The sequence below is a fragment of the Desmodus rotundus genome, chromosome 6 (genome assembly GCF_022682495.2).
Source record: "Desmodus rotundus isolate HL8 chromosome 6, HLdesRot8A.1, whole genome shotgun sequence".
Lineage (NCBI taxonomy): Eukaryota > Metazoa > Chordata > Mammalia > Chiroptera > Phyllostomidae > Desmodus > Desmodus rotundus.
In genome coordinates, this window is record NC_071392.1 from 23241089 (window position 1) to 23257501 (window position 16413).

General features: G+C 38.3%; 1 protein-coding gene across 6 annotated transcripts in view; it reads right to left on the reverse strand.

The window, feature by feature from the left end:
• The window catches only part of LOC123478366 (taste receptor type 2 member 2-like), a 30081-nt gene extending 16084 nt beyond the window's left edge, over positions 1–13997 (reverse strand). For 3 of the 6 annotated variants that reach the window (XR_008427207.1, XR_006653549.2, XR_008427208.1), the window contains exons 1-2: positions 13808–13997; positions 119–183 (exon numbers count right to left, since the gene is read on the reverse strand). Coding sequence is in view for 2 of the 6 variants with exons in the window: in XM_045185262.2 (XP_045041197.2) it covers positions 11781–12683 (903 nt within the window). In the remaining 4 variants the exon portion in view is untranslated. Of the gene's footprint in view, positions 1–118; positions 184–7530; positions 7704–8542; positions 12830–13807 lie in introns of those variants that run through there. The other 3 variants (XR_008427209.1, XM_071221666.1, XM_045185262.2) reach the window with 2 other exon arrangements.
• Between the last annotated feature and the right edge of the window lie 2416 nt (positions 13998–16413).

Sequence of the window (16413 nt, forward strand, 5' to 3'; positions counted from 1 at the left end):
GTTCCTATGGTAGCAGAGCTTCTAGGGTAAAGTACATGTTATTGAGAACACTCGTTTCAGTAATAATTATAAAGAGTTAACATAAGTGTTCAACGGCAAACCTCAAAATTTTGCCCACCTGTTCTGGCATGTTGGGTAGACGTTCCCCCTTCTCTATAGACACCTCCGGGCCTTCTGTGTCTCCTGAGGAAGACAGCACAGGGAAGTCAGTGACAGCAAACCTGCATTGGCTTTCATTTTTATTTATCTTCTTAAAATTGCTATTTAATAATCTTTGCTTTAGAAGGTTGCCCTGGATGCCAAATGCACATTTTGTTCTGGTTGGACACACAGGGCTACCATGCAGCCTTATTTGTCCATGGTAGCATTGGAGCCGTGGTCAAAGCCTGTTTTCAATATATTTCTATGAGCGTACGGCAGAGTCTTCCTCTCAGGCCTTCTTACTGGAGTGCAATTCACTCAGAGTGGGTTGCCCCAAATGCAGTGGGAGTCAATTTGGGGACGGCTCCTCACAACACGCAGGCCTCAATCCATCATTGCAACTATCTTAATAAACAAAGGAAAGCCAAAATTCTAGATAATCTACCACATGTGCATTTTAAGAAAAAGCAGAGAACTGCACGCTTTACTTTTAATGGCAGGGGTATCTTTCCTTGTATACACTATCAACAAATTAAAAACTCCTGCCTTAAAGCAGTCATTGACAAGCACCCTGCCACAAGCCAATAGGAAGACATTTGTTAAATGTCTTGCTAGGGACCTTTCCCAACAGCTGTAGGAAAAGAATCAAACTCACTGTGTATGAGCAGAGTTAATGGGCCGCCAGGCTTTCGGTAACATTACTTTTGAATCCCAAGTGCATTCACGAGGCTTGTAAGTGATAAATCTTTCTGTCATGTTCTTCTGTTCATTGTCTTTCGGCAACTAACACCCATGTAGTGGAGGCGTAAAGACAAATGAGAAACTTAGCAATTACACGAGTCTTTGCTCCTGATGTGTCCCAGAATATGGCATCGTTTTGAAGATCAGGACCCAGGAGTAGTAAATTGGTGGACAAGTTATGAATGCAAATCTAGATAAAGTTGGCCTATTCTTTGTGCTATTGCTGCTGGAATAAATGTTCTCCTTCTTCAAACTCCGTGTCAAATCCCACCTTCTTTTATTTCCCTGTAAACCTTTTTAAAATTTCTCATTAGTGCCTTGAGACTTGAATAGCATATTTTATATATTTACTTGGATATTCCTTGAGATGAGAGGCTGGGTCTTATAAAATATCCTTGGCATTATCTTCCATACTGACTTGCACATACTGTGTTTAAGGGAAGTTGATGTGATCCATTTTATTACACACTTAAGACAAGACTTTCATAAATATAAACCATGCTGAAATGTGTACCTCATTTGAAAATATATTATCTTAATTTTAAAATCACAAAATTATTTGCTTCTCATTTTGGAAAGGAGAGAATAAAATTCAACCTTATCCCAATATCCAGGGACAACCATTGTTGACATCTTATTGTTTTGTTTATAAATTATATGCAAATAATTAAAATATGTAAATATATCATGCATGTATTATTCACCCTCATCCAAACAAAGAATGCTGGATAAAACAAATTAACTCCAGGTAAATACTGTGCAAATGGCACCATAATAACAACAATGGTGTGTCAGTATTTACCATGTGCCAGATGACATGTGCTTTACATACATAATTAACTACATATGGTAGAACAGATTTAATGCTTACAGTAACTCTATGATATAGATTCAATTATTATCACCCCCACTTACCGATGGGGAAAGCAAGGGATAGACAGACAATGTGGGGCAGTGAAGCCAAACTGCAAAGCTCCCCAGCTTGCTTCCAGAGTCTCTGCCCTTACAGGCAAACTCTATCACTGCTCTCTGCATCGAATTACATACTTAACTTTCAATAATAAATTACAAGTGTGGGTGACAAAGTAAAGGGATTGTTGCCGTTAACTAACTGAGCATTTAAAAGGTTACCATATCATTAAAAGTGGTAAATAAAAACCCACATTTTTAGCTATATGCCATTGTAAGTATTACTATTAATATATAATGCAAAAGTTTATTTTCTGCCTTCTTAATAATTTGATGATAATGACTTACCCGCACTTAGGGTCATGACTTAAATTTTAACCCAAAAGTTCTCTCTATAGTTGTCACAAAATTTGGTAAATTACATCGACACTAGACATGTAAGGAGAAGATTGTACTATTACTAATAAATACTGTTTCTCACTGTATATGGAATATGATTTTTCCAAGTAACAAATATTTCATTGGCAAAATGTAACTTTGAGGATTTTGTTGTACTACTTAAAACTTACACATGAAAATTTAAAAACAGGTAATCTAAGATTCAAGATACTGTACAAACAATTCACTTTTTGGTGAAAAACAATACTTCTTTTATTCTTGTGTAAATAAATCAGAATGGTATTTTAAACAGGGTGAAAATAAGGGAATCTATTCAAAAGTTGGCAACTTAAACACACATAGAGTTACATATTATATTTCTGGAGCTGAACTTATTTCAGGGACACTACAAAATATTAAACAAAGCTAAACTAATTTTCTGAGCCTCGAACTGAGTAACTGTTGATAGTTTTCAGTAAGCTATAAAAGAAAGTCGGTTTTTAAAATGGTTTAAATGCACCAGTTTGAACTGAAAGAGAATCTGTGCTCTTTCAGAAATGAATCAAATAAAACACAAATGTCTGCTTGAAAGAGTTCCTTGGGGCGTCAAGCCAAAGCTAAATGGGGTTCTCTTGTTAGGAAGAGACTCTAGGTCCTGTCACAAGCCAGAAAAATGTTAGAAGTTACAAAGAAGGAAACTCTCTAAATAAGGTTTTTCACTCTAATTAAGTAAAATGTGAGGCCAAGTTTTAAAAAGTCTTCAGCTGAAGTACAAAATGTAACAATACTGACACCTGGTGGTAGTACAATTTATATTATGCTCCCTCCAAGAGAATTCAACTCAAGCCTGTAATTCTAACTGTAACTAGAGATACATTTAACTAAACAAATGACAGCTGATGACATCTCCAAAGGCAAGTCTCCTTTACTATGAATAGAAGTGATTAGATGCCCTGAGTAAGTAAAGAGGATTATGGACTAAGGCTTTCAATTTTTAGGACTGCAATTTTTATCCTAATAGCTCATGAGTTAACATTTATTGAATACCTTGTTATTCCAGACCCTGTTGTAAGCACTTTGTATGTAATTGGCTCCTTCATTAGTTAAAATAACCACAAAATATAGCATTGCTATCGCATGTTATAAAGAAGGAAAAAGGCTCAATAACTTGCCCAGAATTATTAAAGAGTAAGAGAACAGGGATAATCCGATCCCAGAGGCCACGCTCTTACCTGGTTTTCTGTATTTTCCTACTGGAATATATTTATTCTTTTTTCTAGCTATTTTTGTATTGTCAGTCCTATTGCCTTTCTCTTTATTTAAATAAGAGTCATAGTTACATGTTGAATTGCAAGACTAAGTATAGGTTATATTCATTCAGAATCAGGTAGTGAGTCTCCATGTAACTATCACCCAGCTTAAAAAAGGATCAATTTCTAGCTCAAATTCTTTACATGTACCTTCAGCGTATCTCCCTTCATTCCTAGTACTTTGATGTTGCACATCTTTTAATCAGTAATTATGTTCGGTTCCCCTAAAAGGTAAAAGTGCTTTTATTTTTAAAGCATAAGCACAGCACCACTATGACATCTAAAAAATGAACACAAATTCGTTGATATTGAGTATCCAAGCAAAATTCAAATTTTCCAGTTACCTCCTAAAGTCACAAATAATTTGGGTTTTTCTTTACAATTTGTTTATTTGATTTGGGCTTATTCTCATTTGGCCCCAAATTTCCCACGACCTGAGTGTTGACTTCTTTTTTTCCCCCCTCACATTTTTTCTAATGGGATATAAAAGTTTCTGAAGATCCCTAGTATCTGCAGTCTTGACTACTTTAACCATTATTTTATTTAAAGTGAAAGTTTGCCACTGGGTGGCAGTGCATTACTTGTGATTTTATCCCAGTTTATGAACTGAGACACAAAGATACATTTTGGGGTAGTGGTTCCACCAGCGGTCAGTTTGATCATGTTTTTTTCTCATGGAAGTCACAGCAGAATTGTGCTTACTCAACTTCTTACAGTTTTAGAAATGAAGTTAACGTATCTTTATGCTGATACCTACCTCTCTCTCTCTCTCTCCATAGAGATGCATATGATTCTTTCTCAAAAGCCTATGTTCAAGTGTCTACATATGTTGAGTTCATTAACATTAGTTGTTTGGGATGCCAAAGTACATACAACATAGCCCCAGATTTCAAGAAAATCACAAATAATTGGCTAGAAAAGATACAGACCTGTAAGAATATGGTACTAAACACCAAGTGATCAGTCATAATGGTTCCTCTTATGGGAAATTAAAGATCCCTAGAAGTTGGAGAATACCTCTGCAGATTTCTCAGAGCAACTAAGAGCCGTTCTCATCCCTGATGACAGCAGAGTTCTTAATAAAAAGAGAGGAAGGTGTTGGTTTTGGATGGGTAAGGAGTATAAAAACTATTGGAATTCCCTTTAATGCTTTCATGAATGTCCTTCCAGAATTTTCTGATAGGAAAATATTATTTCATGGTTAAGGGACTCAAGTTATGTATACAATCATCCAAAAAATCTACTCTCAGGTAGATAATTTTGAGCATATAATAAAATTTCACTGCACATGAGTATCTGGGGGATGTACAGAGATCTGTTGCTCAGTTTCCCCAAATTTGGGAAGGTAACATGTTGTGGGAAATTAAAACCTCAACATTGACTTTTATGGTTCCAGGTACTAACGAATTTCAGACTTTTGAAAAAGTTACCTGAGTAAGATATGTGTATACAAATGAGTTAACTTAAAATTCATTGTATTAATACTTCCATCATATAACCAGTACCTGCAGTTTGAAATGCTCTACATATTAATAGTGAAGTAAAGTTGGTTTTACATTATGCCAAAATAAAAATATAAAAATAAGAAGTTTCCTTGCTTAGATAGAAGGAGTAATATTAGCAGATACTGTAATGTAGCTAAACAGTTTACCTTCCATTTTATCTCCTTAATGAAAAGGAACAATTGCCAAGGTGAAAATAACAAATATAAATAGGAATGATTTGAAGCTTGTGATAAATGTGAAGATAATAAAATAACAGTAACTTATATGCATTCAGGCTCATAATACCTCATAGAACAATGAGAGAACAGGCAGTGGGAAATGAGGTGTTGCCTTCTGGAAACTTGTTGAGAGGGCAAGGTTGTTTGATCTGGTAACAAATCGTTGCTTTTTCTTTATGTAACTTTTTTTTTTTACAGAAGCTATAACACACACTGCATGTTAGAAACTTGGGAATACGGTAGAGCTACAGAAATTCCTTAGAAAACTTAATATATATTTGAAAAACAAAAATAAAAATCTATGAATGATTTTAAGATAATTTAAAGGAAAAATGCCCATGTTATTATACTTTTGTGAAACTAGGTATTGGAAAACCTGCAGTAGACCATAACAGGGAAGCAAAGTTTTTAAAAAGGGACATGAGCATAGACAGCAATTTTAAGTCAATTGCTGAGACATACCCCAACAATGAAGGGTCTCCAAAAATGAAAACCTAAATTTGAAAGTTAAAAATTGTAACATAGAAAACTGGGTTCATAAAGCGCTCTCGTCTCTAATTCTCACGATTTTCCAGGGAGTGCCTGTCTTCAGCACCTCTGTGTTATGACATTTAAATATATTCTTTCACTTGTCTTTTTTATATAGAGCATGGGCTTGGGGTGCAGCGTCATAAGAGAAACCCATTTAGGACTCATTCCCATCGGCTCGAAGCATGGGATCTCGGGATTATTTCCACGTGTCAGGGGGCCTCTGCCCCATGCCGTCTGTGATACAGAGCAGAACCACAGACAAAAATTACAAAGCTAATACCGTATTCCTTTATTTCCCACCATCCTTTTTCTTATCCCGCCCCCTGCTGGTTCTCACACTGAGAGTTGCCCCATCCACATCCAGCACTCAGAGAGCTTTTACAGTTTTCCAGCCAGCACACTCTCGTTGAGGTCGACCTTGTCTCTTTACTCAGTGGAATCGGGGGTCCGGTAACCAATGCAAAGCTAATCCATGCTGTAATGGGAGCTCCTCCTTCTGCCAACAGCACACCAACGTTTGGTGACACGGTAGAGTGCCTGGCCCACTCAGAACCTCAGTCTTGAGAAATTTATACAATCTCTTCTCATCCTGAAATTACTTATGTGAAACTTATTGGTCATTTTCCTATCCATCCCTTCGGTAAAATCCAGGAAGCTTGCTTTAAAAAAGGGGAAGAATTTCTTAAGCAGTAAGATCTTGTAATTCTTAATTTTTTAGAAGTTAGGCTAGATAGGTGTGTATGTGGAGAGAAGACTTGTAAATCTTTTTAAAGATCTACTATTTAAGAAGTTTCACCCAGAAGAGGATACGATTTCAGGCTTCAATTGGAAAGGCCTTCTCTGGAATAACTTAACTCCAGTAACTAAAACAAAAGCCCTTTACTGATTAATTAAATATAAATTTTCTAGTGTTGAGATGAGTGAGAGAGTGCTGTGCCTACTGAGGAGAGAGCCAGAAGACACAGAGTACCTATAGACGTCCTCAAGCTCATTCTTAGGTTTAGATCCGCAGCGATGTGCCCAATTAAACCTATAAACATGTACACCTCTCAGTGTGACCAGATGTTGACTCTCAGCATTTACTTATTTTTGAAATAGTTATATATGGTCTTCCACAGTAGAAGACCTCACTTTCATTAATTACAAGTCTTCTTTAGTAAAAATATTATCTAGAAAATAAGGGGATGATGAGTCAAACTCCTATTTGTTGATTTTAAACTTTTAATGACGTGGAAAGTCTTCGTGAAATTTGTGTGTATCCTTTGCCTCTTCTGAGCCCTGAAAAAACAAGGCATCGCAGAAGCATACAGATCCATGATAATCATGTGCCTGCCACTCCAAGATGCTTTCAGAGAAACTTTTCTGCTCACAGCCCAGTGGAAAGGGCAGGGACAGTCCTGGCTAGACCAGCAGCACCACCTTCCAGATTCAACTTGGCTGGTTCAGACTTGGACCCTGAGCCGAGGATAGTGGTACCAATGCTTAGCACTGATTCTAGCAGATAACCTGATAACAACAACAAAATGTAATCAGATTTACTCTAGAATAACCTGAATTGAGACAAACATAGCAAATCACAGGCACTAATAGGAATTAAAGCATAATGGATAGCTCGAGAGAAGTCGTGAGCTAATGTCAAGGCCCGGAGCACACTGCATATATAATGAAGTAGCAATTGTGTATAAGCAGAAGCACTAAGGACAAAAATATGATAGAGAAAAGATATACACAGGAGGCACAGAACCCACGTCTGTAGTGAGGGGAGGGAAGTAGATGTGCAGAGAGAGCTTCACTCACAGCATGGGATGAGCTCTAGAGAAGGTTCTAAAAATTGTGCCTGTTGAGCTCTAAAGAGTTGCTTTTGACTCAGCCAGTCTCAGCTTCTATTCCTGGATTTCCACGACAGGGTTTCTTCTTATCCATTTCATGTGTCCCCTGTTATATGAGGTGACTAGGATGTGAATCAGTGCCTTTCGACGAAAAGAGTATAAATAAAAGAGTGAGTTGTAACTTTAATCTTTTAAATGCTTTTGGAAGTTTCTCCTAACAAAGACTTCATACTGACGTGAATATATTTTTCAGGCTCCTTTCACGCTGTACTGTGGTAGGCCACACACCCTGCTCCATAAACTTGCTGCATCAGAATTGCCCACGGAGCTTTATGACACAGATTCTTGGGTTCCATCCACAGGGCCTATACGCACCATGCCTAGGATAAGCCTGGGAAACTACAATTTAAAAATATTTCCCAGGTGACTTTGATGCACAGTTGCATTTAGAAAAAAATAAGGAATTTAGTTGTGAAGGTAAGATTCAGGCCTAGATAAGTTACTCATTATTTTGTCTTTCCAAGTTTAGATTTTTTCATCTTTAATATAGATAACAATATCCTCTACCAGGGGTTTTGAAGATCAGTGAGATAACATACATGAAAAGTAAAGCAACGGTGGAATAGAAAATGAATTATCTGATTATTGAAGTTCCTTAAGGCGTTGGTGTTTCTTTATGCAGACTCGACGAAATCGTAGATTGCCTGCTAGGCCACAATCCCCGTCCAGGAACTCCCAGGCCACAGCATCATCACAAAAGGTCCCCATGCCGACAGGACCGTTCTAAGGGTCCCCACACCCAAGTCTTTCAAGGAATTAGGACTAGTTTGGTTAGTTGTGTACAAATAGTAATAATAATGAAAGATTCTCTTTTTTCTTTATTTGAGACTCCTGTTTTATTTTCGGGGATTTACTTTGTTTTCTTTGGGTGCATTTCTTTTTTTCTCCAATAAAACAAACACTTTTTAACTCTACAGTTCTTTTTATTATTGGAGATACAGAAGTTAATAACAGAAATAATTAAGGACCAACTTACATCTATAAAAGGAAATATTACAAAGCCATTAAAAATGCAAAATTTCTCTCATGCAATTTCAATGAAAAGGCAGCATAAGGAATATGTACACAGCGTGATGCCCATATGTAATAAATCACACCCCCACACACATGTACTGACATGTACAGACACAGTATTTCGGATCCTGAAAGAATGCATATGAAAATTTTACCAGTGATTATATTACGCTTACTTCTTGTATTTCTGTATTTTCCAAATTTTCTGCATCAACTATGTATCATTTTACAATTTAACAATACCCATTAAAATTATTTTTAAAATTAAAAATAAATTAATATATTAGAGGATGTAAGTGGCCCAATGACACAGACCTCAGTATGAAATGTCTCCCATGACTGCCTGTGTGATTCAGGAACTAGCACGGAAAGGACCCTCAGCTTGGACCTGGGGCCCCAGCAGTCATGCGCTCTCCCAGGGTGATGTAAAAGCTTACAGGTTTGCTCTATAATTGAAGGAGTAAGTGCCAGTTGCACAATTACCCACATCTCAGGGTGGAAAAGAGTGAATACCAGTTCTCCCCAGCAGAGAGTTTTGTCCTGCCCCCCTCCCCCTATCTATAACAAGGGAGGTTGGCATAGCAATTTCCTGCCATACCAGTCAAGTTGTAAGCTGGGGCACCTATGTTTAAGTCTCTTCAGACTATTAGTAAACCAAATATTAAATGAAATAAAATAGAATATAAATACTTTGACCAAATAATAAATAGTTCAAAGATTTGTGAAATATTTCTCAATTTACTTCCTAGGGATATGTAGGGAAAATGTTACAGGATGTCACAGGTCATGAGAAATGTCGTTTCTTGCTATGGCTCTGGGAGTCCAAAGTTACTATAAAAATAATAAAAAAGAAACCCGAACAGAGAGGGTACTGGCACTAGAGACAGAAGGGTCAGGTTTGAGTTCTAATTATACCACTAGGCGTAGTTGAGTGACCTTCTGCAAACCAGATTTTTCTCAAGTGTAGAATTGAGATAATTCCACTGCCTACTTTACAGAGTGTTCTGAGAATGAAGTAAACAATTGTATGTGAAAATATTTTGTAAATTAAAAAGAAAATCACACATACATGTACATACACACATACATACACCTAGTTTGTTTTATTCATCCTGGCAACATCTTATCTACTTTAATTACAATTTATTTACAATTAAAATAACTACACATCTTTTGTTTTCTTAAGAGCCAATGAGATGTCACAGATTCAAATAGATATCCTGAGAGGTAAGGTGTTGTAAAAATTTTTTCTTCCCCAAAGCAAGACTATTCAAGATCCTTAAAGAGAAGAATACATTCAAATTTAGCAACAGATTTCAAAATTTAAGTCATTTGCTGCTGCCATACCGTGGAGACATTCTTCGCTGGAGGGAATTCAGACACCAGTTGAAGGTTTTCGGGCTGAGACGTCATCATCAGCAACTTCCGTCAGTTCTCTCTGGGCATGAGCTCATCACTGTGGAGGGTTGAAAAATATTTCTGCATCTTGTAAAAAAGGGAGACGCTGAGTTATGTGTGTAAGTGTAACTGTGCAGCATGGGGTTCGGATGCCTGTCACCCTCAATTCACATGACCCAAAGATGTGTGTTGAAGGAAACAGGTTTTTATTAACAGGGCTCCAATTCTGGGGGGGGCTGAGGGCGCTCCTGCTCGGAGCCCTCCTCTCCCACAAGACCCAGAGTTCCTCTTGCTCCTCCAAAAGCTATAAGCCAAAAGTCACTACACTCTGAAGTCCCCATTTCCTTATCTGTCCTTAAGCCAGTGATGCAAGCAGATCTCCATCCTCTCTGGGACGTGCACTCGTGGCTGTCAGAGTCCCCATCTTCTTGAAGCAAGCAGCTCTCTCTTTCAGGATCTGGGGTGCACTGTTCTCTGTCCCCACGTAGCGGTCCAGGACCCGTGTGCCTCGCTGCACTGGATCATAGTACTATGGGGGCTGGAGCCCAGGAAGGCACGTGTCTCAACATGGGACCCTGCACCCAGGAGTGGGCTTCCAACAGTGCGGGGCCTAAGCCCCAGGTGCACCTGGCATGGTCCGAGGAGCACTCCCTTCCACACAGGGAGCAAGGGCCAGAGACCCAGCGCATCCATGTGCACCTGTGACCAAAAGTTCCAAGCGCAAGATCCACGTACCAACAGACAAGAGGGAGCCTGCACAAAGCTGAAAAGTGAGAAAGCCCCGAACCAGTAGAGCAGCGTCTCCACAACTTTGCTTTAAATAGGGCCTTCCCAAAACACCACATGCACAGGAAGCCAGTGGGAGTGTCCAGCTTTTTAACCTATGGCCGTGTTTGTTGTGTTTGTCTTTGCTCTTTTTCCAGTCAAGGGCAGGAGTCTCCAGTCACCCTGGGTGGGGCGTCTAGGCCTCACAGATCACAGGCACGGTCACAGGTCTGTGTCACGAGCTAGTAGTCTCAAGGCTGTGTGCTATTAAGCTCCAGCTCTGGTGGCACCCTGCCAGGCCCCCTGCCTTTTTGCTGGATTTAGGCTGGGGGGTTTCCCTGGGCCTGGGATCTCTCGTGTTCTCCGGTAATCTCTAGTCTGACCTACCCCGTTACACATACAAGCATGGACACAGTTGCATTTGCACTTTAGCATTTACCAACCTAAACTATTGGCAAATCAAAAGCAAAATACATTAAGCTGTATATTGGGGTACATCGCCTTGACATACCCTTTCAACATATAATTTTCATTTTAATAATAATCACAGTCATGACTATCTTTGAAAAATTGTTACGTGTAACCAAATAGCCAAATCATTATATTGTTCCCAGTCTTGGATTAAAACAATGTGATTTTCCTCATCTAAAACAAAAGATACAAAAGATTCTCAATAACCTGGGAAGACATAACAGAACTATACTGGGCAGCCAAACAAAGCCTAAGTATTTTATTCTGATTTCTGGCACTCCAACACAAGCACTAGTTGTTTGAAAATGTGCTACTATCATAATATTTTTAAGTATGCAAGCCCTAGAAAAAGAGATATCCCATCCATCATCATGCCCTGGGGGAGGGAGACTGACAGGGAACCGCCAGAGACAGCACACAGAACCCATCTAAAGTAAACAAAGCAGAACACACGTCCACTGGCTCCATGCCAAGAAAATAATGAAATGTGTGCACTGGTCCTCCTTTTCGCTAATTCCTTCTGAGGCAGAGAAGTCTCCTGAATTGTTGCTGGAACTTGGAATTACTCAAGATGATTATAACTGAATGGCCAGAGGGATATGCCGCCATTATGTCTTTTAGCACAAAGAAGTGCTGCGTTCTGTAAGGAATGGTGAAGGTCATGTTTGCCATGAAGGCGCCAAAATAAGAAATAAAGAAGAGAAAGAATGTTAGCACTGTCCTTAAGGCATTTATGTGGACTTCTGTGCTCACACCTCTGAACCTGCGAGATCCGTTTTGCATCCGATGAGTGTGCTTCCAGAGGGAAATGACTAACATGCAAGTGCACATCACAAATACAGCTAGAGGAAATATGAGTGCCAAGTTGACAAGAAGCACTTGATTCGTCAGCGTGAACTTGAACCCAGTGAGCGTGACATTCCCGAGGGCACCATCCGGTATGCTTCGAGGGTAATCCACCTCAATACACAGAACTGCAGTGCCCACGGAGGCCAGCAGGCTTCCCAGAAGCAGCCAAGGCATTAACGTAGGGATCCTGAATTTCAGCCAAAGCAAATAGGACTGTGTGAAGCCTATTAACTTGAAGCAGTAAAATATAGAGAGGCAGGTGGCAAACCAGAGACTGACAGAGCTAAAGAACATCCAAAAGAACATCAGCGTTGCACCAAAAATTTTTTCCTGATAAAAGAGCGGAAAGAACACAGAGAAAAAACTCTGTACCATTAACACCATCTGCAGACCAAATCTAGACCCCCCTATACACATTAAAAGGAGTTCAATTGGTGTTAGCTTTCTGCTTTTGATCAGTTCATTGCAGCTGATGATTATAAGGAATCCATTTACTGTAATCCCGATAAAAAATTCTGCTGACATGATAATAACATGAGGAATAGCTGATAACAAGGAGGTCATGTCTCCTACCACAAATCTTAGCTCTTCCTTGCGGATGGTGTTAAATACCTCCTCCGGTTGACCTTGCAGATGGGAACATACTCTGAACACTCGGATTCTCTGCCCACTCCTGGATCATAAGTAGAGTCTTACACTAGACTTTTCCCCTGAAGAAGAAAAGCAGAGAGACTACTTTTTGAATCTGATGCCCTTAATGAAACTGTGGGTATGCAAATTCAAAGATTTGAATGATGGTCTGGTCTTCCAAGTATATCCTAGGAAAAATTGCCATAGTGGCATCATTCAGTTCTCACTCTTACTCAGTTTTGCCAAAAATATGATTATAGAAGTTTTACTTAGGTTAATCATTTCTTTTTTGTCTTCTTTTTTCTAAGAGCAAATGCAACATCCTTGGGCCAGCCAACTATTTCCTATTATTTCCCCAACTATCCAAGCTCAGTATACTTTTTTTCCTGATAATAATTCCAAGATACTTTAATACATTTTCCACCCTCCACCCCAAGCCCCACCAAAGACAATTTCTTCTCCACACGTGATAATCATTTCCTGGGAACTAATTCTGTATACGAATCCTGCATTCCCCTAAGTAACCTTTTATATTTTTAAAGCCTTCTTGGTCCAATTCTATTCTGAGGGTCAGCAAACCAGTGATAAAACTAGTGCATAATTATTCCACATCTGACATCATCCTATCTTCATGCTGAAGAGCATCATGCCAAAGGTAGATGGTAGAGAAACTTCCAACCACCAGCAGAGGGCATAATTACCTATGTGTTAAAACCAGCTTAGGCTCTTCATTTCTAAGAAATGTTCCCCTAACCTTGCTGAACTTTAGTCACATCACAGGGAAAATGTCAATAAATCATTACTACTTCATGAAGAAGGTATAGTGCTCAAAGCGCTTAGCTCAGTGGTTGGGTCATGCTAAATACTCAACAATGTTAACTATTATTATTGCTATATGTCTGCCTTCATACTGTGTTTACCCCAGCAAGAAAATAATGACTATTTAGAAATATTTTCAATAGTTTAAACATTTTCCACTAGAATTAAGATTGTAAAAGCATTGAAAATAGAAAAAAAGCCAAGAACTAGACTTGCCACCCACTGCCAACATCACTCACGGTATTTAACGCCTTCCAGAGTCATCCATGGAATGTGTATTCACTAGCCCATGAAAGCCAATGTCAGGGCTACCTGTGTGACGTTCCCGGCCAGTTTTATCACTCTCCCACTCATCTTCTAAACATCACACCTATCCAAAATGCAGCTAGGTTTGTCTCCTCTCCAGCTCTTCTAAAATGCTGGTTTTCAGAGCTGCACATCTATTTTGCCTTTGGTTTTTGGACTTTGAACCTTCCTAGTCCAGAACATGTGACTTTGCCCACTGAGCGGACCTTGCCCCACGGGTCTGCAGGAAGCTGTTCCCATTCTGTGTGTAGGTGAAGAAGCTTCGGCCCAGCTGCAAACTCTGCAGGCCAATGTCATGTTCCTGAGGTGAAGGGGAAGAAAAGGGGATTTGGGCAGTTTATAGCTTAGTATTTCCAGTCACCTCTCTGGGACTGGGTTATATTTAAAATGAATGATGGCATGTAAAAGGAAATGATAACTGAATTTTCAGATACTGTAGACCAGAAGCTGGTTCTTAAAACAAAATTTCAATTAATCACAGTGTTTTATTTTTCAAAAATTCTGTTGTAATTAATACTTTGTTATGAATATGTTTCTCTGAATGAGCTTGTTGAATTAAAGATGCTTGAATAAATGATGAACAATAATTGGCATACACATAACCAGCCAGTTCATATTTGCATGACACCTTATTATTGTGTGATGTTAGACTAAAATCTGAGAATGTATGCTGACCATCAGGGTAATTGTTTTTATTATGATAGATGTTCACTGCTTAGGCCTATGCTGTTGCAAAGAATATATGAATATGTCCAAAATATATATATATCTTTTTCTAGGATAGCAATATGGATTTTTAAAAATTTCAAATCTTGCCCATGATAACCAGTATTTGGGGAGACAATAATCATATTATTTCTTCATTTCCCATTAATTCCTTTCTATGGTCCTTTCTCTCAATTTTCCATAGTAAACTAGGGCAATAAAAGATAGACCAATATATGGATACTCTTGATAGCCAAAAAAAAGAAGGAAGTTAACAAATTGATTGTAATCAATATGAATTTCTATGAAAATTATATTTCATAAAAAGCAAGTTTAAAAAATTGAGTATTTTAACAGCTACCTCAGAATGCACATATGCTATGATACACAAATCCTGAAAAATATGAAATCATACAAAACTTTTTATAAACAGTTTGAATCTCATTTCTTAGATTAAAAATTAATTTGTACTGGGGAAACTATACTCACTGATTGTCCAAGTGCTTTGAAATTTGTCACTGAGTCAGTTTAAAGCAACCTTGCATTTGTCACAGTCACAGCTGCAGCTGCCAGCGTGGGCCAGGAGCATACAATTCTGCTGGGATTTGAATTTATCCAGAACTGACTTTATTCTGAAATCCTGCATTTCAGCTTTCAGTTGCCTCCCTAAACACATCAGTTCATTGAAGAGAAAGCTTGAGCTTTCCAAGAGCTATTCTAAACATGTAATTGATGTTCAGCCACAATTTAGCTGGTTTGTATTTGCATTTGTGATTTTCCTGTCATATGTGGACTGTTTTGCATTTGCCCTTCTCGAATCTCATTTTGGAAAAAGCATTTTAGGGAAGAGTTCTTTCTCAGATCTGGGAAAAGTTAATTGAGAGTAAGACAGTCTTGAAGTTAATAATTCATAAGCTTCTTTTTAGATCTGGAAAGGCGCCAGCCAAACAGAGAGATTTTTTTCCAAATTAAACAATCTCTAAAAGCTTTACAAAAAATAAATACTTTTAAAAAAGAAATAATAATATCTACCAAGAGACAATGGATATTTATAACCCAGTAAGCAAATTTCAGTTTAGACGTCAACATAGGTTCTTCTAAATGCTCACGTGAACTTTGAAAACAGGCATCCTTCCAGTGGAGGTTTGTGCTTGTTTGTTTTGAATAACATGGTAAGAGCCACCTAATTCGAAGATGATGTTCATAAATTGCTCCAAAAATTAGGATGAGTTTTAAATATTGATATTATGTCCAGGTGTTTCCTGTGCACAGCGATTAACTTATTTAGTTCTCATTGGTTATATATAACTACACAAATATCTGAATTTTTAAAACAAGCACATTGAATTGTTACTACTTTCCAGTGCTTTGGTGCTTTGTGAATCATGCAGATTGAAGCTTCTTTTCATTCTTTAGTTGAAAATATATATTTTTTCAATTTTTCCACTACCCTGGCTTTGCTATTGAAGTTTTGAAGAGAGAATTGGCTCTAAAGAGTGGATCCATTTTGGGGCCAAATTAATCCATTGAGTTAGTTTATTTCTATGAAAAACACTCAAAATGGTTTTTCATTTTTTGGTTTTCTGTAAAGATCTGACTCAAAATTTCACTTAGGATCTGTCTTGTCATTACATGGTCATTGGAGGCATAAAGAGGAGTCTATGTGGCTTTTAAAAATCTATTTTCACACATCGGCAGCATGAGGGCCATTCTGTCCACGACCAGGCTCCAGTCACTGGAGTCCATTGCATAGACTTTAAAACGGTGTATGCAATCTGTCTTCATGTCTTTCCACATCCAGCACCGTTCTTCTTCTGTGTTGGATTTCGATTTT